Consider the following 23744-nt stretch of genomic DNA (forward strand, 5'->3'; position numbering starts at 1 on the left):
CACATATTTTAGAATCTTTTAGTCAACATCACATTTTTCCTTTCATTAAATTTATCAGTGGTATTTCTGTGCTGCTCCATTCCAACAAGCTATAAGCAGCAGACAATATTAATAGAAAATTAAAAGCAGCAAAGAAAATTCACAATGATCCAATGTTATAGCAGCTACTAAAAGCCCCCCTTCACCTTCCCCACCTTTTTCTGGGTTGTTTGCTTTTTTAGGACTTTCCTGAAAAGCAGAGGAATTTAAATATGCTTTTTTTTGTTTTGTGTGAAATATATGAGAAATATTACAGTATGGCCGGTGAGACTCACTATTCAATTCTCATTCATGGTAGTTTTTACTACGGTAGAATACCGGTAGTTAATTCAGAGATGAGTGGAAATGAACACCAAAGGGATTACTTAGGACATCAAGCCTGTTTATTCTTAAAACTGCTGGCAATGACCTTGTTTAATTGGTTTATTAACAAGCATTTTAGCTTATTCGTTACTTGAAAAGGCTCGTTCAGTTTATAGATATACTATAAAGATGAAATGTATAACTACACAACAGAACAACAGAAGAGAAAACAGACAAGATGAAGAAACAAGCATAATGTCAGTACTACATTATTTAAAAGTACTATATGTGGGTAATTTATAATTAGCCACAAGTAGATTGATAGAGATGTTATTGTGAAGCACTGGATGAAATTGTAAAAAAATAACATAGTTTGTTCCATTTAATTTTGACAACTTTTGTTTCTTTATTCAATCCTCTATAACTTTGGAAATTATTTAGAAAAAACTAGGATGCCATGAGAATTGAGATGTTATAGAGCTCAATAAAGCCAGGACTTTGCAAAAGTCTAACAAGTTGGTCCACTAGATAAACTTCATCCCAAGTTCTTCATCAGGCATGTTAGACTAAATTCTTGTTCCTTTGTGCCTACATGCTGGTTAAGTTAAAATCCACATTTGGAGAAAGAATAGAGGGGCAGGCAAAAGTGCCACACTGCTTACTTTGATGTAATACAAACTTAGTAGAGCTCGGGCCATGTTACAACACTGAATTTAAACAATTAGAACTCAAGAGTGGAAAATGATTTTTTGTCTGTTTTTAAGCAGGAGTTAGAATGGTTATCAATGCACCTTCATAATCTTGGTTTTGTTTCCTTCTGTTAGTTTGTCCTGAAGGTTCATGGATTTGAGGTGCTGAGCATCACATCTACCCTATAAATACATTGGTGAAGGTATTGGTGCGTTATGTGGCTGAAACTTGCTGAGCTTGGTCGAATAAGCGCCAGGGATTAGCAATACAATTCACCATTGATTTAGCAACAATGCCATTATATACCCCAAGCACTGATGGGATTTGTCCAATGTTCATGACTTGGGCTCTGAGGTGAAAAAGGGGCTTGCTCATAGCTTTCTAAGCCTCTTTGACAGCATCCAGCAGACTGTTGATATTATATAAATTCTTTTGGAAAAAAAATAGCCTTTGTACAAAGAGCCCATTTTTAACTTTGATGCGAAGCAAATTATACAGTAAAATGAATCTCAACAATTTCAGATATGTAAAAACAATCTGCAGAAAATTAAACCAAATGCTGCCCAAATTTGCTAGATTATCATTCAAATATTTGCTTTTTAAAAGCACTAAATTATGTTACCTGTGGAAAACAAAACATATATTAGAAACACATATTAGAAAACAAATTCCTTGTGTGTCCAAATCACACTTGGCCAATAAAATTATATCCATCATAGTTTGTCCAGGGGTTAACCTGGAGGTTTCCATTTGTCCTTTCTGTACAACCGCCACCCCACCCCCCTTTCTGGATCACAGGAGGTTCTTCTGAACAATTTGGTTAACATTCTCATGATGCAGTAGGAGGATGCATTCTATCCCACATTACTCAAAAGGTTCCCATGAGTTTATAGAAAAATATTTGAGGATGCTTTCCATTCCACTTGGGAATTACTTCCTTCCCATATATTGAAGATCCCTGCATTATTTCCTGATTTAAAATTACATGTCAGAAAATTAATCAATTCGGCCTCTCTCCAGATCACCTGTTTATAATGTTGTCAATTGAACAAATATTCCAGATTATATGAAATATATGAGAGCCAGTTTGATGTAGTAGTTAATGTGCTAGCCTACTGTACAAATCAGGAGACTGAATTCTAGTCTCAACACAGGCATGGAAGTCAGTTGGGCGACTGGCCAGTTACTCATTCTCAGCTAAACTCGCCTGATAGGATTGTTGTTGGAGAAATAGGAATTACTTATAAAAAGTAAAGGCAGGATAAAAATGTAGTTACAAATATATGTGCAATTTTTGCATATAATTATGCAATTCAGACTAAATATACTGTATTGTACGTCCAATATGTAAGACAAAGACAATTGTCTTTGTAAACCAATTTAATCTAGTGATTAAGGCTAGAAATAAGGAGACCATGAGTTCTAGTCTTGCCCCAGCATGAAAACTGACTGGGTGATTTTGGGTCAGTCACACATTCTGAACCCAAGCCATCTCATAGGGTGGCTTTTATGAGGAAAATAGGAGGAGGGAGAAATATTAGATATGTTTACAACCAGTGATGGGCTCCTACAGGAATGGCCAGGAACACAGTTCCGGTAATAAAATTTGGAGCTCCACCCCAGAGCACCCAATTTGCACTGAAAGATGTTGAAACAGATGCAAAAGCCACGGCCACAATGTGGTAGTAAAAATTTTGGTAGCCCATCACTGTTTACAACCTTGAGTTACTTATAAAATAATGTGAGATATAAATAAATATATGCTCGGGGCTTGATCAAGTAAAGCTAATTCATTGTTTTTTAGTTCATCTAAACCAGTGTTTCCCAACCTTGGCAACTTGAAGATATTTGGACTTCAACTCCCAGAATTCCCCAGCCAGCGAATGCTGGCTGGGGAATTCTGGGAGTTGAAGTCCAGATACCTTCAAGTTGTCAAGGTTGGGAAACACTGATTGAAATAGTGTAAGTCCTAGTAGTTATTAGATCACTTTTGTAAAGCTGTGATTAAATGCCTTTCCATCTTAGGTCCTGTTAGGAAGGTTCCAGGGTATACTGCTTGTACGTACAAAGATTCTTCCTTTACAGTAACTCATCAATAAAACCAGAGGAGCACTTATTTTTCATCTGCATATTGTATACTGATCTGAGATAAGCTTTATTTTTCTTTTAATTATTTTGCAGCCAGAGCATTTAAACCATGTATAAGTAAATTTCCTCTTATCCCACAAATGAACAAGCACTGAATAATGTTTTTAACTCATTTCTTTAACTGGATTCTCTTTACCTAATTTAAGATTTGTGTTGCAAACAGATCGTGTTTATATCATATTTTAAAAGAAATATTGAAAATTTAGAAGAGTTCATAAACTTTTAAGCACTACAGTAGATGACCTTGGGAACTTATACTCTCTCAGTCTGACTTACCTTTCTAGATTGGTTTTTTTTTTTTAAATGGTAGAAGAGATTGTTACTCAAATTGTGTTCCTGCAGAGAAAAATAAACGAAAACAAACAGATATATTCTAGGGCTGTGATGGCAAACCTATGGCACGCGCCATAGGTGGCACGCGGGGTCATATCAGAGGGCACACAGTCAGTTCCAGTGTGTGCTTGGGAAAGGCCGTTTCACCCTCTGGATGCTTCAGAAAAGCTTCCCTGAAGCCACAGAGGCAAAAAAATCACCCAACCAACAAACTGGAAGTACGGAAAAAAGCACTTCCAGTTTGCCATTGTGCTGTTTTTACACTCCGGATCTTCAGGAACTTCCCTGAATCCTCCGCAGTGCAAAAAACAGCACAACGGCAAACCAGAAATGTGTTTTCACGAACTTTCAGTTTGCCCGTTTGGGCATTTTTTCACCAACCAGGCTTCAGTAAGGCCTGTGCGTATGCACAGGAGGGGAGCGTGGGAATGTGTGCATGTGTGTGGGGAGGGAAGGGGTATGGGCACATGCATACATTCTAGCACACCCACAGTCCACCCTTTTGGCACACGAACAAAAAAGTTTTGCCATCACTGTTCTAAAGAAGCTTCTTTTCTACTACGATTGGAATTCATTGGATTTCAATCCAATGAATTCCAATCATGAACCACTCCGAGTCTCCGGAGAGGGGCGGCATACAAATCTAATAAATTATTATTATTATTATTATTATTATTATTATTATTATTATTATTAATTTCTAGAATTCATTAAGTAATAAAAATGTTAAAATTAAAATTATTTGATTAAATTAAATGTTGTAAGTCTTTTTTATGACCAAGACTTTTTGTTTCATTGAAAAATGCATAATGAACATCTGTTTGGTTTTGTGGTATATTTAAACAGAGAGATTATGAAATTATAGGAACATCCTAACCATGTCAATTCACTCTGAAAATTAACGCAGAGGTGGTTGGGGCTGTATTAAGGCCCAACCTTAATACCTTATTAACCCTCTTGTCCAGTTTTAAAAGAAATATTGTAATGGGACTATGATCCAGAAAAGCAAGCATCTGAATGGGAACACTTATCTGGTCTTGCACAGTTTTCCATAAAGCTTGAAACAGAAATCACAAGAAGCAGACTTACAGATGTCTTCTTAAAATAACTTGGGGGGAAAATAGCTGTGACTCAACCCAGGCAAGATGGACTGATTTTGGGTACTTGGATCTGGGAACTGCCATCCCTACTTCCCAGTGGAATAGCATTCTCCTAAATAGAATTGGTGAACAAATTGGTGGCCCTCATGGGTTCACAATTACTTCTCAAGGAGCAGGTAGACCTCTGTATTCTTGGACTAAACAGTCTAGCTCACAATTACTGATGCTGTAGTCACTTCCCTCTAATATGATCTATATGGAGCTACCTTTCAACAGCACCTAGAAACTTCAACTGGTCTAGAATGCAGCAGTGGGCACAGTTAGGACGTCCTATCGTTTCTGCTGTTGCACAAGCTGCATTGATTTATAGTTTCTTTGGGGGTGTAAATTACACAGTGTAATTCAAGGTGTTGGATATTACTCTGAAAGACTTGTATATATGGAACAGGGTCAGGTATCTTCTCTCCCTAGGACAGGGATGTCAAACTCATGGCCCACAGGTCAGATGCATCTTGTGCTGGCCACGCCAACCTCCAGTTTAGTGAAGGGGGGAATGTCGCGATACATCACTTGAGGACAATGTGACAGGTTTGACAACCCTTGCCTAGGACATCTGTTTATCCCATTAGATTGGATAAGATAAGGTCACCATAGGTTCCTTTGATTACATGTCAGCAACAGAATGGTCAATGCCTGGAATACACTACCTGACTGTGGCTTCTTTCCCAAATCTTGAAAAATTTAACCTTACTACTGTTGATCTCACCCCATTCCTAAGAGATCTTCAGGAGCATGCAAAAGTGCACCAATGTGCCTACTGTTCCTGTCCTAATGTTCCCAAGCACTCATAACCATCTCATGTATACATGTTTATACTTTTACTGTAATCTTATATGTGCTTGACAAATAAATAAATTTGGCAGGACTGAGCAAGTGAGCCTTTCTTGTAGTTGTACTTAGTCTATGGAACAGTCTCGTGCTGAAGATACAGAGGTTGCTTAACCTTCCTTGCCTTACAAAAGGTGGTTAAGATCTGGCTTTTCCTTCAGGTATTGGGCCAGAATAAGCACAGCAATGGTGCTTTTTAAGCAGATAATGTTATGCCATATGTCCAAGTATTTTTCTTTTTTTATAAATTATTTTATTATTTTTATATTATTTTGTTAGCTACCCTAGGGTCATTTGATGCAATATAGGCAATCATATATTTATTTTAATAATAAGCTGTTCAAGGATATGCAAAGGGCAAATTAAGTATTTTATTTATTTGTTCATTTCTTTGTTTAATTAATTTTTTATGTTAACCATCTCTCCTATAAGATTACTCTGGGAGATTTATTTTGGTAATTTTGAAGCAATTTCCAAATTGCCAAGACAAATGCACAAATGCTCACCCTGTAACATTTTTATGTATGTACTTGGTATGTAACAAATTCATACCAAGTTATAAAATAAATAGAATTTGGATATAGCTCCTATATCCAGCTCAATATATCCACAGGTGAAACTGTCCACAGGTGAAACTGTCATTTTTTATTTTCCTTCATGCATTCTATCACAAGTTCTTTAACTGCTTTCTTTCCATTCTTTTCAGTCTAAAATAAAACATTCGTAATCCTGAGCAATACATTTATTTCGGGGTGGGGAAAATCACTTTTCTCATCCTTGATCTCAGGCAAAAGGAATTAGAGAAATGTTGGATTTACAAATATCTTTAACTGAGTTGGAAGGTCCTTGTAGGTCATCTAGTCCAACCCCTCCACGCAAGCAGGAGACCCTACACCATTTCTGACAGATGGCAGTCCAGTCTCTTCTGGAAAGCTTCCAGTGATGAAGCTTCTACAACTTCTGAAGGCAAGCTGTTCCATTGGTTGATTGTTCTCACTGAACAGAAAATTTCTCATTTCCAGGTTCAATCTCTGCTTGTTCAGTTTCTATCCATTATTTCCTGTCTGACTTCCAGGTACTTTGGAAAACAGCTTGAACCCCTCCTCTCTGTGGCAGCTCCTCAAATATTGGAACACTGCTACCTTATATCCCCTGATCCTTCTCTTCACTAGACTAGCCATGTCCAGTTCCTGAAACCATTCATTGTATGTTTTAGCCTCCAATGCCTTAATCCACCTTAGTTGCTGTTCTCTGCACTCTTTCTAGAGTCACTACATCTTTTTTATAGTGTGATGACCAAGACTGGATGCAGTACTCTAGGTGTGTTCTTACTAAGGTTTTATAGAGTGGTATTAGTACCACACTTGATCTTGATTGTATCCCTCTTAATGCAATCTAGGATTGCATTGGCTTTTTTGGCTGCCACCGCACACTATTTACTCATATTTAATTGGTTGTCTACTAAGATTCCAAGTTCCCTATCACAGTAACTGCTATTAAGGTTTCACTCAGTCTATATGTGTACGTTTGGTTTTCCTTGCCTAAGTGTAAGACTTTACTTTTCACTACAATAAATTACATTTTGTTAGATAGAGCCCAATGTTCAAGTCTGTCCAGATCTATCTGGATCTTGAGCCTATAATCTATTGGCTATTCCTGCCACCTTAGTATCGTCTACAATTTGGTAAGTTCCCCTTCTATTCCCTCATCTAAGTCATTTATGAATATATTATGAAGATCTCTGGTATTGTGGGCAAAATGTTCTCTTCTGAGTCCCTAGGCAAAAGGACCGTGCTATGCTATGCCTGGCTGGTAAATAATACAATAGCTCCTCTCTCCAGAGAATGCTGAAGACTGTCCAGCCCTCTGGCACTGAATCTAACGAGACTGTCACTCCCAGGTCAGTCCCTACAATTTCTGCTGACCAGATTGACCTTCATAATGAGATCATGTCTTTCCAGAAATCCTGCTGATGCCTTCATTCTGCCAAAGTGGTATATATAGAGGAACGTTTTCCATAATCCCACAGTGTGGTTCAACTAAGACCTCACTATCATCAAAGTGACTGCACTATCTTTTCCCCCACTTCTAAGCTTGCAGCCACAGCAAAGACCATGGATATTACCATTCAGCATCCCTGGTTCAAACGAGCTCTTGGACCTTTAATTCCAAGCCGCTTTTTTGACCACTTTTTTGGAGATGGTTTTTTTGAATATGATCTCCTGCCTTTGTTTTCTTCTACCATCAATCCATACTACAGGCAATCTTTCTTCCGTACTTTGCTGGACTCAGGTGTTTCTGAGGTAAGACCTCAACATATACCTCAATATATTAAACTATTTTAAAGATCTCTCCTAAAAGCAACACTAAACCACCAGGATTTTTATTTCTGGCAACACTGGCTAGAGACTAGAATGTGGTAAGATTTATTATAGTTTGCAAAAATGCAAATAACATGATCTGAAATTGTTCCAGACTTTAATCATTCTTATCAATACTATAGGCAGGTTAGATACCCATAAAACAATAGCAGAATGTTCTTGTTATCAAATACTTAAACTGTAATGCAGGTGTCTTGTGATGATAATTTGAAAGGAAGAAGTATATTTGTTCTTAATAAGTTAAATATTTGCTGAATGTGGACTGGAATACATATATACATGGTTAGCTGAAAGCAGATATTTGTGTGTGAGACATTTGTATTAAAATTAAATGATTTTTTTTGTAGCTAGAAATAAATCCACGTTCAAACGTTAGTATTGCACCTTGTATGTTTTTTTCAGAAAATGTTAAGCATGTTATGATCAGAGTGCTTTATAGCGGCCTATATGAAAGAATAGCCTTCCAACCATTTATAAAGATAAAATATGTTCAGAACAGTCAGATTTGAAATGCCACATGTGTACTCTTTCTTCTGTTACATATTCTGAAAAGTTAGGTATAATACAAGTCAACAAGCTAGCAAGAACTCAGATGACAAAGTGGTTAATTTTAAAAACCAGTGAGAAATTTTAAGATTGCTGAAGTATTTATGCGTATATGTATATTTAAGGTCAGTGAATTACAATTTGCACTAAATGATTTGATGGAAATGAAAAAAAAACCTATTCACCAATTAGATGAATGCCCAAACCACTAAGTGAATAGTGCTATGATCCTAATGTGAAATGAAAGGAACCCTGAAAATGCATTGGAGGCAGCTTTTCTGTAGGAATGTATAGAAATCCAAAATGTATATTATCTAGCATATTAATTCCTATGCTTTGAATAAATCAATTTTGTCATTTTAACATATCAATCTTAAAATAGTACTTAAAGATGTATAACTTCTCCTGCCTCCTTCCTCCTGTATACACTTTCTCACCTTCATAAGTTTTCCAAATAGCAAGAAACAAAGACCATGTCATCTAGACTCATATAAGGTGAGGAAAGGCAAAAATACTATAAAAATGTTGTCCATACATTCATTTTAATTTAATATGTTACAGTAGTCTTCTACCATATTTTCTATATACAAATTATTTTTAAAATCTTGCTAGCACAAAAGCTCCTCAACTCAAAATTCTTTGTAATAAGGTATTTAGCACCCGCTCAATCAATTCATCTCCAACCAGCCCTAGCCCTAGGCTATTCAAAAGCTCAGATATTTTGTTCTTATAAACTGTATTGCAGAGGATATTAGCATGTAATCTGAGAGAAGAGAATAAATAATAACTTAATCACCTAATATTGCTAATAATTTTAATTTTAATTCTTGGGTGTGTCTGTGTTTGTGTGATCTTTATTTCATTCCAGGTGAGATCTGACCGAGACAAGTTTCTTGTCTTTTTGGATGTAAAGCATTTCTCCCCTGAAGATTTGAGTGTGAAAGTCATTGAGGACTTTGTGGAAATTCATGGCAAACACAATGAGAGACAGGTAAGGAAGAATGATAATGAAAATTTCCATTATGTTACAAATGCAAAGAAACTATTTTCATTCACCTGATATTAACACCTGCAATTTAGGTAAAGGAGGTTGATTGTGCATCTGCTCCAGGAAAGATTGTATGATAAGATATGATGATAATGTTAGAATAGAATGGAATAGAATAGAATAGAATTCTTTTATTGGCAAAGTGATTGGGCACACAAGGAATTTGTCTTAGTGCATATGCTCTCAGTGTACATAAAAAAAAGATAAGTTCATTAAGGTACAACAATTAATGATATTCCAGGTACAAATAAGCAATTGAATCATATTATGAACCTTGTAATGATACAAGCAACACAGTTACAGTCGTACAGTCATTATGTAGGACTAATACCAGTGGCTAGAAGTTTTAGGAATGTTTATTATAAGCTACCCAATTGACATTTTCTATGGAAAGTGCTTTCCAATAGACTGACTTAAAAGGTAGTAACTTCTGTACTAGAGGTATTAAAACAGAGTTGGACTATCATCATGAAAAGGAGCCATAACGCCAATAATTTCAAATTTGGACTAGAATACCTCTAAGTCTTCTTCCAACTCTGATTACTGGCGTTTTTTAAAAAAATATTTTCCTCCTCATATTAGGAAAGCGGTAGACATAAATGGAGAAAGATCTTTGACTAAATAAAAAATGTGGTCTGGGGTTCAAAGAAAAAGGTTTGTGCTCAAATACTGTCAGGGGTGAATAGCTGCATTATCCATTGGGGAAAGACCAAAATGTATAGTAGAGTTTAAAAAATAAAGTATCATTGAAAAAGTTTTCAAAACTTTAAATAGATTCTAGAGGAGTAGCTATAGTATGTTAGTCGTACGTAGCAAAAATAATGAAGAAATAAAATATAAATTTTGGTGGATCACAATGTAATGAAATATGATAAAGTAGACTGTAATCCACCAAAATGTATAAGATATTTGTTTGTGTTTGTGATCTGTGTGTTCTTTTATAATTTTAATTGGATTGTTATAGAAAATCCAAATGGTAAAAGTATAGTGAGAAGAAAAAGATGACTTACTTGGAGGAAATTTATGAACTCTGTATATTTTCCATTTTTTTCTTAAGCAGTTTAAAGATGTTTCGTGGCTGTTTTCCAAAACTTCAGACTTTACAGACTGAGGACAAGCAGTTATTTTCAAGTTAGGTGATTTTCAAGCAGTTATTTTCAAGCTAGGTGACCTAGACACATGTCATAAATAAGTAAACAAACAATAAATTAAAAACCACTATCCATCTCTGTCATAAGTAACATAAATACTCAGTAGGTAACAAAAAAAACCCACCCCACCCTAAGAAATCTATTGGTTTTCATGTGGAAATCCAGAATTTTACACTTTGCTATGTGAAAATATGAACCTCTAAAGTCAGCATTTCCCTTAAAGTTATAAAACTGTGCCAAGTAGGATTCACATCCCTTTCTTAGAAGGCTTAAAATCTAGTAATTTTAGAGATTGGTGGTAAGAGAAAGGAAATAAAAAAGAAACAAGCTCAAACTATGTAAGTATTTAGCTTTATGTCTTGTGTGGAGATGAGAAAATTACATTTGTCCTGCACTATGTTTTTTATCTAAATGACCTTATTCATTTAAATTGAAGACCCCATCCTGCTGGTCTTTGGAAAGGCATTAAAATGTGCCTTTTCCTTGTATTTGGAAATAGGTTGGTCAAAATTACCGCCTAGAGGGTTGTGATCAGGGGTGGGCTGCTGCCCGGATGCGGGGAGGGGAACACAATAGGGTAGCGAAAAATGGAGCTCCACCCCAGAGCACCCAATTTGCACAGATAGATGAAAGAAAATGCATGGCATCCTCACCATACCACAGTGTGGTAGTAAAAATTTTGGTAGCCCTTCACTGGTTGTAATATATTTTGTTCTTTTCTAAGTGTCTGTCATTTCTAGTTGTTGTGATTATAATGGTTTATTGTTTCCCACATAAACATGTTGCCACATATACCTCCTAAATCAATCAATAAATCTTTATTCCACTTTTGGTTTAATCTAAATATGAATCATTGTCAGAAGCAAAATACTCCCACAGTATGATTCTAATTGAGTGATGGTGAACCTTTTTTGGTTGGTGTGCAGGGGAGTCATGTGCATGGCTAGACTCATAATTCCATGCACCTCCCGCACATGTGACTCCCGGCCCCCGCTCCTGGCATGCGATGACATGCCTGTTTGTCACTTTATCCAGGCTCCAGAGCCTTTCTAGGAGTCTGGGGAGGGTGAAAACGGCCTTCCCTCCCAGAAGCCCTCCGGAGACAGAAAATGGTCTATTTGCCTTCCCCACCCCCTGCAGAGGCCGTCCAGAGGCCAGAAATGACCCATTTACCAATTTCCAAACGGGCCATTTCTGGCCTCTGGAGGGCCTCTGGGTGTGTGTGGGGTGGGAAGCTGTTTTTGCCCTCCCCAGGCTCCTGGAAAGGCTCTCGAGCTTGGGGAGAGCAAAAAACAGGCCTTCCCCACCCTTTCTGGAGGCTGGAAACAGCCTGTTTCCCAACTTACAGTGGTCCAGGAGACCCAAAAATCAGCTGGCGTACACCAGACCTGAGCTCACATGTTCACCAATGTGGGTCCATGTGTCAGTTGTGGCACACGTGCCAAAGGCTCGTCATCACTGTCCTAGTCTGTATAGAAATATAGAAGATTGACGGCAGAAAAAGACCTCATGGTCCATCTAGTCTGCCCTTATACTATTTCTTGTATTTTTATCTTAGGATGGATATATGTTTATCCCAGGCATGTTTAAATTCAGTTACTGTGGATTTACCAACCACGTCTGCAGGACGTTTGTTCCAAGCATCTACTACTCTTTCAGTAAAATAATATTTTCTCACATTGCTTCTGATTCTTCCCCCAACTAACCTCAGATTGTGCCCCCCATGTTCTTGTGTTCCCTTTCCTATTAAAAACACTTCCCTCCTGAACCTTATTTAACCCTTTAATATATTTAAATGTTTCGATCATGTATCAGGGCCGTATATTTGTGAATATGTATGAGACAGGGAAAGATGAAAGAAAGGAACCTTTTTCATATAAGGAGTTATGAAGTTAGGACTAAGTGAATTATTTGTCCTTAAAATATTATCCCTGGACATTTATTGTAGGGGGCACATTATGAAAGAAAAAGGGTGCCAATGAACTCCATTATCTGATGGGCAATACTACTGAAATAACTGCAAAGACCCTGCTTTTATAAGTTAGCATGGTTCCTTAGAGTTAAGAATCTAGAAATTGATTTTTTTCAAATACAGTACAGCAATGTCTATCTCAAGACTTACAAGGCTGACCTTGAATATACTGTATTTTAGTAAGGTTGTTTAAAACATGTTAAATTCAAAATGGCTGCTTTGAGCAGTTCATGCTCAAAACAAAATGCATATGCTTCATGAGTTTTAGTTCAAGTGTAAAACACAATAAGATCATTTCTAGTGTTTTGTATTGTTTTATACGATGAAGTTAAAAATTGACTTGCCTCTTGTTATTGGAATTTTCCTTCCTAGGCCAGTGTAGCAAGATAGACCAGACATGAACTTATTGGCTTAGGGTTGGTAGTATGGTCTGAGAATGGAGTTTTGGAGTAATACTGCTGGCATTTTAAAGAAACCATTTGGGATCTGATCATTCCCTCACCCTTCGTACTGTCATTCAAGTGAAATGTAAGTGAGAAAAAGTAATACAACATGGATCTGGCCTACTCAGCTTAAAAGTGTGGATGTCCTCTGTCCATGCTCCTGCTGATTTGTGGTTCAGAACCTGTATAAGTGTAGGAGTCTTGCTCTTCAAAGCCACCCACAATCAATAGGGCAAAGTGTATATGCATACCTAAGCTCAATCATCAATCTACATAGCTATCTTTTATTTTCTGAAATGTGTGAAGGATGTTGGCTTGCTTCAGATTCTTTAGCAATGGCTCTTTGGAAATGTATGATTGCAATTACATTGAAAAGGGAATAAGTAACTTTGGGTGGCTTGCTGAGTTTTTGGTCTTTACCATCATACTCAGAATGTCTTCTTGGGTTCTTTTGTTTGTAGAGATTCAAGTGCATTTAAAACTGCAGCATGCTGTTACTTTACCTTTGTGTATTCTGCTCAGCCTTTCAAATCAGCTTGTGTATGTCTGTGCATGACACTTTTTTTGCTACTGAAAATGTTAATATAATTTACATTAGAATGTAAATGGTGGCAGTCAGGTGTGGAAAGTCTCTATTTTCAGAATAAGGTGGCTTTCCATGTCACCAGTTTGGGCATTCCCCCCACTCCCCTCCCTCCCTCCCTCCCTTCCCTAATTGATTTGAAAAGGATGTGCAAGAAATTAAGATCTACGCATTGTTTTTTGAGGGCACACAATCAGTCCGTCTGTCCATCAGTCAGTTAATTGTTGTTGTTTAGAAAATGTTGTTTAGAAAAGCTAGAAAATGTCAGGCTAATAACCAGGTTGTTTTTTATTTAAAAAAATAGCATAAGCTCCCATCCCCAATGCAAAGGAAGAAGGATATAGTTGTACTTGAAGAAAGACAGCACAGGATGATGAAACAAATCTTTCCTTATGGCATTCTTGGTGCTCTCTGAATTTGGTTGTTTTCTTGTAGATGTTTCATTAGCTGACTAGATAACATCTTCAGTGCTTGAAGGGAGTACATTTGTTCTTTGTTTATATACAGTAGTTTCTCAACTAGTCCAATATCATTCTCAACTAGTCTGCCAGGCATAGCCAGAAGGCTAGAAGCTGAAGTTTGGATCCAGATATTTGGACCCTGGGCCCCTGGACAAGGCAGTTACTGTATATACAGTAAAGAGAAAGCAAACTCCACTCCCTTCTAGCACACAGAAGATGCTACTTAGTTGGGTAATGAAATGTCTGCAATAAAACATTCAAGCTCTGAGAACATCAAGGACTTCACAGTTCAACCCTGAATCACTCTCTTCTATTGGTAAATTTCCCCTTAGCAGAAAGTTATTTTATCATCTTCTTCATTCGCCTTCTCAAGTTGACTTGTTGGTAGCCCTCAACATGAAGTCGCGTCCCTCCTATTCTTGAGATCCTGTGGTGAAAAAAAAAGGTTGCAAAACATTTTATCTGGCACGGATTTTGCTCTCTCAAAGTTACAGACAGCTTGAAATTTTATGATGTAGTATTCCAGATGGAATGATTTGTTTCAAGCTTGAAGTAAAATACATATTTCATTTATACATACCCCAAGATTTTATTTATTTTATTTATTTAGTTTCTCAAACATGTACAGGATAGTAGTAGTTTATATAAACATAAGTAAAAAAATAATGATAAAAGAGGACAATAGGACAGGGACAGTAGGCACAGTGGTGCATTAGACCTCTTAGAAATGGGAAAAGGTCGACTGTAGACAATTTAAGTTTGAAGTTTCTGGGGTTTGGGGAAAAAAACCCACAGAATCAGGTAGTGTATTCCAGGCATTGATCACTCTATTGCTGAAATCATATTTTCTGCAGTTGAGTTTGGAGCGGTTTATATTTAGTTTGAATCTATTACGTGCTCGTGTATCGCTGCGGTTGAAGGTAAAGTAGTCATCAACAGGAAGGACATTTTGGTATATGATTTTATGAACTACATTTAGTTCAGATCGGAGGCAACGTAGTTGTAAATTGTCTAATCCCAGTATTTCAAGTCTGGTGGAGTAAGGAATTTAAAAGCTGTTGTTTCAACTAGTCTTCAAAGCAAATGCCATGTAGAGCATCAAGTCCATTTTTGAGGTGACTAGGAGATAAGTAACTAAGGATGTGAGCAACTGCCTGAAAGAATGGGCACAACTTGGAAATTAGCTGGAGTTGTGCAAAAATCATATTGGCCATAGTTGCTTCCTGCTCTTTGAGAAGGAACTGTAGGCTCAACATGAGAAAGACTCCATTCCAGAATCAGGTGGAAAAGTCTACAGAGGTACAGGGATGATCTACATAGAGGTGTACAGTTGTTTTCAAAGTATTGCACGTCCCTTTGTGTGGAAATGCCCAAAGCCTTAAATTACGTATATTAACATTAACTGAACATGTCCAAAACAGCCCAATATTTTATGTACTTATTTATTGCACAGGTATATCACTGAATCTGTCAGGGATTCCTAGCAATTTACAGCTAGCAATTAAAACAATTGCGGTACAAATACATAGTTATAACGTACACAGTAAGATAAAAATAAAAAGTTAAATCTAAAATATGATCCCCAAAATTTAAATGGAATTTCTCCAATTCAACAAAACAACAATACTATAATAAAATTAATGATAGTAATACCAAAAAAAATCCCATCAATTTTTTTCAGGAAATAGAAACATAGAAACATAGAAGTCTGACGGCAGAAAAAGACCTCATGGTCCATCTAGTCTGCCCTTATACTATTTTCTGTATTTTATCTTAGGATGGATATATGTTTATCCCAGGCATGTTTAAATTCAGTTACTGTGGATTTATCTACCACATCTGCTGGAAGTTTGTTCCAAGGATCTACTACTCTTTCAGTAAAATAATATTTTCTCATGTTGCTTTTGATCTTTCCCCCAACTAACTTCAGATTGTGTCCCCTTGTTCTTGTGTTCACTTTCCTATTAAAAACACTTCCCTCCTGGACCTTATTTAACCCTTTAATATATTTAAATGTTTCGATCATGTCCCCCCTTTTCCTTCTGTCCTCCAGACTATACAGATTGAGTTCATTAAGTCTTTCCTGATACGTTTTATGCTTAAGACCTTCCACCATTCTTGTAGCCCGTCTTTGGACCCGTTCAATTTTGTCAATATCTTTTTGTAGGTGAGGTCTCCAGAACTGAACACAGTATTCCAAATGTGGTCTCACCAGCATTCTATATAGTGGGATCATAATCTCCCTCTTCCTGCTTGTTATACCTCTAGCTATGCAGCCAAGCATCCTGCTTGCTTTCCCTACCGCCTGACTGCACTGTTCACCCATTTTGAGACTGTCAGAAATCACTACCCCTAAATCCTTTTCTTTTGAAGTATTTGCCAACACTGAACTGCCAATACAATACTCAGATTGAGGATTCCTTTTCCCCAAGTGCATTATTTTACATTTGGAAACATTAAACTGCAGTTTCCATTGCTTAGACCATTTATCTAGTAAAGCTAAATCATTTACCATATTACAGACGCCTCCAGGAATATCAACCCTATTGCACACTTTAGAGTCATCGGCAAATAGGCAAACCTTCCCTACCAAACCTTCCCCTATGTCACTCACAAATATATTAAAAAGAATAGGACCCAGAACAGATCCTTGTGGCACACCGCTTGTAACCTGACTCTGCTCAGAATACTCGCCATTAACAATAACTCTCTGATGTCTACGCTTCAGCCAGCTGCAAATCCATTGAACTATCCAGGGATTAAGTCCAATCTTCACTAATTTATCTATCAGCTCTTTATGTGGAACCGTATCAAAGGCTTTGCTGAAGTCCAGGTAGGCAATATCCACGGCACCACCTTCATCCAACACCTTTGTGACATAGTCAAAGAAATCAATGAGATTAGTCTGACATGATTTGCCTTCAGTAAAGCCATGCTGATTTGGGTCTAATAAGTTATTGTTTTTTAGGTGCTGATTTATCCTCTTTTTGAGTAGAGTCTCCATCATTTTAACTACAACTGATGTCAAGCTAACTGGCCTGTAGTTACCAGCTTCTTCTCTACTGCCCTTCTTGTGAATAGGCACAACACTGGCCATTCTCCAATCCTCAGGAACTTCTCCTGTTAACAAGGATTGGTTAAATAAATCAGTCTGTGCTGTCTTTATATCTTCAGAAGTGATGTTAAGGAAAGGATTAGTGTGCTTTCATAGAAGAAGCCATATTATACAGTAGGGCTATAAACATGATCTTGGCTCTCACATCATGGAAGTGGGAAACTTCAATTGCTCCTGGAATGACCATACAGGATTGGTTGATCCTAGCTGGGGAAAGCGGTACTTCAAAAACCTGGGTTCCAAGCCCTTTAAGGCTTTACAGTTAGCAGGAGCACTTCAGATTTGCACCTGGGAAAATACAGGTAGCCAATGCTGGGCCTGCAATATGGGTGTTATGTGCTCTGGTGACTGGTACTACTAGCGAAGAAGCAGGTCATTGCATTTTTCACCAATTGCAATATGAAGATCCCTTCAGAGACAGCTTTGTATAGAATATATTACTGTCTATATCAGTGATGGCGAACCTTTTTTTCCTCAGGTGCTGAAAGAGCTTTGGCGAGTGCTATTGCTCATGCGTGAGTGCCCACACCCATAATTCAATGCCTGGAGAGGGCGAAAACAGCTTCCCCCGCCTCCTGGAGGCCATCTGGAGGGTAAAAACACCCTCCTACATCCTCCCCGAGGCTCTGTGTGAGCCAAATATCAGCTGGCCAGCACACACATGCACGTTGGAGCTGAGCTAGGGCAATGGCTCGCATGCCAGCAGATATGGCTCCGCATGCCACCCGTGGCACCTGTGCCATAGGTTCGCCATCATTGGTCTATATCAGTGTTTCCCAACCAGTATGCCCTCTGGAGTTTCAGGTGAGCTTTGGGGCCCAGCGGGAGGGCGGCGGCGGCGGGAGGGCAGTGGCAGCAGCGGCACTGGGCAGTAGCCGCTGGTCGGCAGCAGTCTGGTCGGCTGCGAGCCAGAACTCCAGGACAGAGGCACCGACGGCAGTGGCTGGACATGTTGCTGTACGCCATACATGCTGGCATTGTATGGCTGGCACTTGCCTGCTGGCTGGGCTGGGACGGAGGCTCCAGCCCCACGCCCATGCCCAGCGCAACGCCAGCATGTATGCCATCTAGCAACACATCCAGCTGCCACCGTCGGTGCCTCCGATCCGGAGCTCCGCCTCACAGCTAACCACCCTGCCGCCGCCCCACGGCTACTGCCCAATGCCGCTTCTGCGGCGTGGTGTACGAGAAAGAGAGAGATAGCAAGAGAGAGAGAGAGAAAGAGAGGGAGAGAGGGGGGAGAGAGAAAGAGAGAGAAAGACAGCAAGAGAGAGAGAGAAAGCAAGAGAGAGAGAGAAAGAGGGGGGAAGGAGGGTGAGGGAAAGACATAGAGGGAGGGAAGGAAGGAGAGAGAAAGAGAGAAAGCAAAAAAGAGAGAGAGAGAGAAAGAAAGAAAGAGAGAGATAGCAAGAAAGAGAGAAAGAGAGGGAGAGAGGGGGGAGAGAGAAATAGAGAGAAAGACAGCAAGAGAGAGAGAAAAAGCAAGAGAGAGAGAGAAAGAGGGGGGAAGGAGGGTGAGGGAAAGACATAGAGGGAGGGAAGGAAGGAGAGAGAAAGAGAGCAAAAAAGAGAGGAAGGAAGGGAGAAACAAAGAGGGATGGAGAGAGAGGGAAAGAAAGAGGAAGGAAGGAAGGGAGAGAAAGAGGGAGAGAGAGAGAAATAGAGCAAAAGGGAGGAAGAGATTTTTTTTGTCCAAACTTTTTTAGGTCCCCCCCCCCCCCGCTCAATGTTCCCCAGGATTTTGTAAATGTGAATAATGTGCCGTGGCTCAAAAAAGGTTGGGAAACACTGGTCTATATCATGCGATGAAATCAATCTGCTTTTGAAAAAGGGAGGGAAAGGATGAACAATACGGAGGGGACATACATTGGCTCATTTCTGCTTCTGTAACTCTGTTCTGCACCAGGCCGATGTTTACAGAGCAACCGACTCTGAAGGACTTGCCTGTTAACTATACCCTTTAATGCCATTGAGCTTTGTTTTGCTTTTGTTTTTGTTGTGTCTCACTTCAGGATGATCATGGATACATTTCCCGTGAATTCCATCGTCGATACCGTCTTCCTTCCACTGTCGATCAATCAGCCATCACTTGCTCTCTGTCTACTGATGGCATGCTAACCTTTTCTGCTCCCAAGGTTCAATCTGTCACAGAGCCCGGCCATAGCGAGAGACCCATTCCTGTATCCCGTGAAGAGAAGCCGACTTCAGCTCAGTCTTCTTAGTTTGAACCTCCTACTGCTGAAGCATCCAGGCTATCCACCCCTTTCAGGCCTCATTCACAGCACCCTTACATAGATATCAATGAACGTCTAGGAGGTTTTCTTTTTGTTTTCATTCTTCTCTTGGAAGGAATGAGGGCTGGATGAGCAGCTAGAGGATTTGAAGCTTTAGCCTACACTTTCCCCCACTTTCATACACCTTGTAGGATGACAAGGAAGATGAAGTATCTTCCAGAGCCTTCTGTATTCTTGCTGAAAGGGTTCTAAACGTCAGGCTGCATCTGATAACATCCGTCGAGCCCAAACACAGGGCCAGGTTGGCAACATGAGCTGTCAAAGCATCGATAAGTCAATGAAGACTGATGCAACGAAAGCAAGAATACAGATTTGTTGTCTTCTAAAGTAATTGAAGAGGCAGGAGCAGAGGTGAGCTTAGCTGAGAAGGAGGGTGGCGCCGGCAGTTGCAACTCATTTGCTCTGCCCACTTTTAAGTTTAAAAAATGGAGGCGTTCATAGTATTTGGAGGGTTTTATCATTTTCTTCATTAAAAGTGTATTTTTTTAAAAAAGAAACAAACACTTTCCCTCTGCAACATCCATAGCAATGACATCGTAAGAGCCACTAATGCACAGATGAGCCTCTTTGCAGGCCTTTCAGGATCCATCACAGTTCAGAAGCTTCAAACCTGTATTCAGCTGTCCCTGGTCAGCAGTGTATATGCCACCTCCCTTAATCTTGCTGTATTTCTAATATAGTTCGATCTATTTTACTGATATCTAGCATGCAACCTGAAATTCCAGCCAGTGGCAATCAATAAAGAAAATGTGAAATAAGCTACTCCTTTTCCTCCATTCTCTTTTCCATTCTCCTTAGAAGCTTGCATTTTAAAAATAAAGATGAGACAAATGCAATACAGTTCCTCTGCTTACTTCAAGAATATTCATTTATCTTACTAGGCCAAAGGAGCAAGATCTCAGCATTTTTTTAAAAAATTGCATTCACTTTTGGTTCCGTGAATTCAGTGAACTAAATGTGACAAAATCACATGCACATTGCCCCCCAAAAAGAAACAATAACACTAAAATTACACAAGGTCATCATTTTGCTTGCATATGTTCTGTATTTATTATTCATATGCATAGAAATATTTACAATTGAAATACTATATTTTATTATAATGATTATAAATATTATAAGTATATCCGTTTGCTATTTGGAGCTTCTTTCTGGCAATGTAACAAACTCATGGCTCCTTCTCATATATAGTATCAGTCTGTCTCTTAAAAACATAAGGGACATGTCAATAACTACAGAGCTGCTGAAATGCTCATCAAAGTAAAGAGGCACTTGAGGGTGTTGTAGAGAAGGAAGCTAATTCATTGAAGAATTTTGTAAGCATGGGCTTTTCTTCTAGATTAATGCTTTCTAATAGCTTGCATGCAAAATTAGAATTTTAGACACTTTCACCATAGCAGTCACTGCATACTTACAGGAAGATTTCAAACAGATTATTTTCTCCACAATAATCACCAGGAAATAAAATGATGGGTTTGTATCTCCATGACACAAATGAATAACAACTGAAAAAAATATTCTGAAAAAACACTAAATATATCAAAATCTATACATGGTCTAAATTATCTGTTATATTGTCAAAATGATAAAATGTGAATTACACTAACACAATGTAACTTTTGCTGTTTTGTATTGTATGCAGACATAGCATGCAAGAACAAAAGAAGCAGAAATTGTTTCAATTGTTCCCTACAAAGATACCTAGGCTCCTACATTTTACCTTCTGGCACCCATTAGTGCCCTGTTCTGTCTCACTATTTCCCAACAGTTTTACAGGTAGTCCTCAACTTACAACCACAAGTGAGACAAAATTTATGTAAAGTGAGAAATTTGTTAAGTGAGTTTTGCCCCATGTTATGTCTTTTCTTCCCACCCTTGTTAAGCGAACCACTGCAGTTGTTAGTCACACAGTTGCTAAGCGAATCTGGTTTCCCCATTGACATTGCTTATCAAGGTTGTGAAAGGGGATTGTGTGACCCTGGGACACTGCAACCGTCATGAATATTAACCACTTGTCAATCATCCCAATGTGAAACGTGACCACAGGGATGCTACAAATGTGAAAAACATTTTTCACAATTTACAAATATGAAAAATGGATGTAAGTCACTTTTTCCAGCACTGTTGCAACCTTGAAAGACACTAAATGAACTGTAGTAAGTCATGGATTACCTGTATTTATTTGATGGGGCACTTATTTCGCAGATCTATTGAGGCAGTCTAATTTAAATCCAGAATTGGCCTGGACAGGAACTTTAAAGAGGAACAGCAAATTAAATAAGTAAGTAAATAAATAAAATAAAATAAAATAAAGCTCATAGGAACCACCGTAATGCAAAGCACTTAAGCACAGTGTTGCAAACCTAAAATGAGAAGTATTTTTTAATTTTCTTGACCATGTGTTAATGAGAAAGGTACAAGAGGCATTTATCAAACAAAATGAGAGTATAATATCAGTTGGATTTCTTTTTACAATTTAGGGCAACAAATATTCAATTCAAATTTATCTATTTGCAGCAAAGAAAGATTGACAAGGTGTGAATAGGAAAGAATAGGCAAAGACATTTTGGAATTTCTTTAGGAATTCCTAAATGTACTGTATTTAGGAATCACGCAGCCAATAACAGCCAGAAAAAAAAAATCCTGCTTTATGCCATACTGACCACTGGAGGGCAGGATTGCCTTTAAGTCCTTAAGGAAGTTCAAAAGTCTTGTCCATTCTAAGTCTCGTCAACGCTACTTAGCCTATTTATGAATTAATTTTTTGCCTTTTATAAACCACACCTTGCTGCAAAAATTCATCTCAGGCTGGATTAATAATACTTCATGCTCTATCGGGGGAAAAGGTTAAAATGCAGGGTTGGGCAATGTCCTACTTGCGCTGAAAGAAAGGAAAGTAGTTAAGAGAACTGTGTAAATCATCATAGAAGGAGCCTGGTCTTATCTTTGCAAATTGAACAAAGTTAGCACCCACTCCTCCTGAATCAGATATGCTAGGAAATATTAAAAAGGTAGAATATTATATTTCCCTGGATGGGAAACATGCTTTTGGAGGACAGAAGCTCAGCCCCAGCTCCCTGCCCCATTGAGAACTGGGCCAGCCTATGTACAAAACAAAAACCTCCATTCTAGAGTGATGGGATTAAGACATGACCCTCCAGGACATAATAGAATTATCTATCAGCAGAACTCACCACATGGCACAACCAAGCCTCTTCATTACCCATCAACGTTCAACCAAACTTGATTCAGACAAACTTGATTCCATATGGGAGTCTGCAACCAATAAGATACATGTCCTTGCCACAGAAACAGGAAGCTCAAGTGAGGGTATAAATAACACTCACTCTCCACTCCATGTGACCAGCTACCCAAGACTTCAAACCCATGTGGTCCTGTTCACCATTAAACCATCCTGCCAAGCAGCCTCCATATTTCCAGTGTCTTTCTTTCCACTTGGAACTGAACCCAAAAGGGCCTTTCTTCCAACAAAATTAATTTTATTAATCGGTACCTGCTTTTTGAAGCTATGCCCACTTCATTAGATGAAATGGAGTGGCTAGACAATGTTTTACAAGCTGAGCAACTTTAAGACATGTGGCCTTCAAATCCCAGAATTCTGGCTGGAGAATTTCTGAAATTGAAACCCACACATCTTAAAGTTCCTCTGATTGAGAACTACTGGACTATAGATTGATATAGAATTTAAATATGGATGGGGAGTGAAATGGGGCAGAAATCAGAGAATGCAGATGCAAGTGGTGTCAATGAGAGATATTATTTTCTCCACTGTGCCAGACACTGGTGTCAAGTTTAGCAATGCTAGAACACCGCTTGCACATTGTGGTGTAGGGCTCATTAGTTGTGTAAACAGATTTGTATTTGTTAGTGAATAATGTCTATGGGATACATTAAGTCTGCTTAAAGCTATCATTCAAAGCCTGTTTTATTGTCAAAGTTAAGCATTGATGAAAGCCCTGAAAAGAAACTGGGATTATCTAGATTTTAGACTGAAGCTTGTAATGCAAAAAATCTTGTAACGCACTTAAGGTCAGGAATCCCATTAGTTTAAAAAATGTATCTATTTTATTCCTTATTTGAAATAAAACACACTTGATAATTTAATGTGGCTTTCTTGCAACTTAAATATAGCCTTAAAAGGCCATCATGAGGAATTATTCATTTTTAGAATGCATCTATTTTCCTTGAACAGACTGAACAGTTCATAAATTTAATTAAGTTTAAAAAC

General features: G+C 38.3%; 1 protein-coding gene across 1 annotated transcript; it reads left to right on the top strand.

Moving 5' to 3' along the window:
- Positions 1 to 7603: 7603 nt before the first annotated feature.
- On the top strand, positions 7604 to 20331 carry CRYAA (crystallin alpha A). The gene is made up of 3 exons (XM_070750500.1): positions 7604 to 7804; positions 9297 to 9419; positions 19214 to 20331. Exons 1-3 carry the CDS (start codon positions 7616 to 7618, stop codon positions 19421 to 19423), a joined length of 522 nt encoding a protein of 173 aa, XP_070606601.1. The 5' UTR covers positions 7604 to 7615; the 3' UTR covers positions 19424 to 20331.
- The last annotated feature ends 3413 nt before the right edge of the window (positions 20332 to 23744 follow it).

Source organism: Erythrolamprus reginae, chromosome 4 (genome assembly GCF_031021105.1).
Source record: "Erythrolamprus reginae isolate rEryReg1 chromosome 4, rEryReg1.hap1, whole genome shotgun sequence".
Taxonomy (NCBI): Eukaryota; Metazoa; Chordata; class Lepidosauria; order Squamata; family Dipsadidae; genus Erythrolamprus; species Erythrolamprus reginae.

Bases quoted from the DNA above. Each gene is read 5' to 3' on its own strand.
- CRYAA (XM_070750500.1), top strand. From the start codon at position 7,616: ATGGATATTACCATTCAGCATCCCTGGTTCAAACGAGCTCTTGGACCT. The intron at 7,805-9,296 runs GTAAGACCTCAA...ATTTCATTCCAG, and splicing joins TGGACTCAGGTGTTTCTGAG to GTGAGATCTGACCGAGACAA. The intron at 9,420-19,213 runs GTAAGGAAGAAT...GTCTCACTTCAG, and splicing joins GCAAACACAATGAGAGACAG to GATGATCATGGATACATTTC.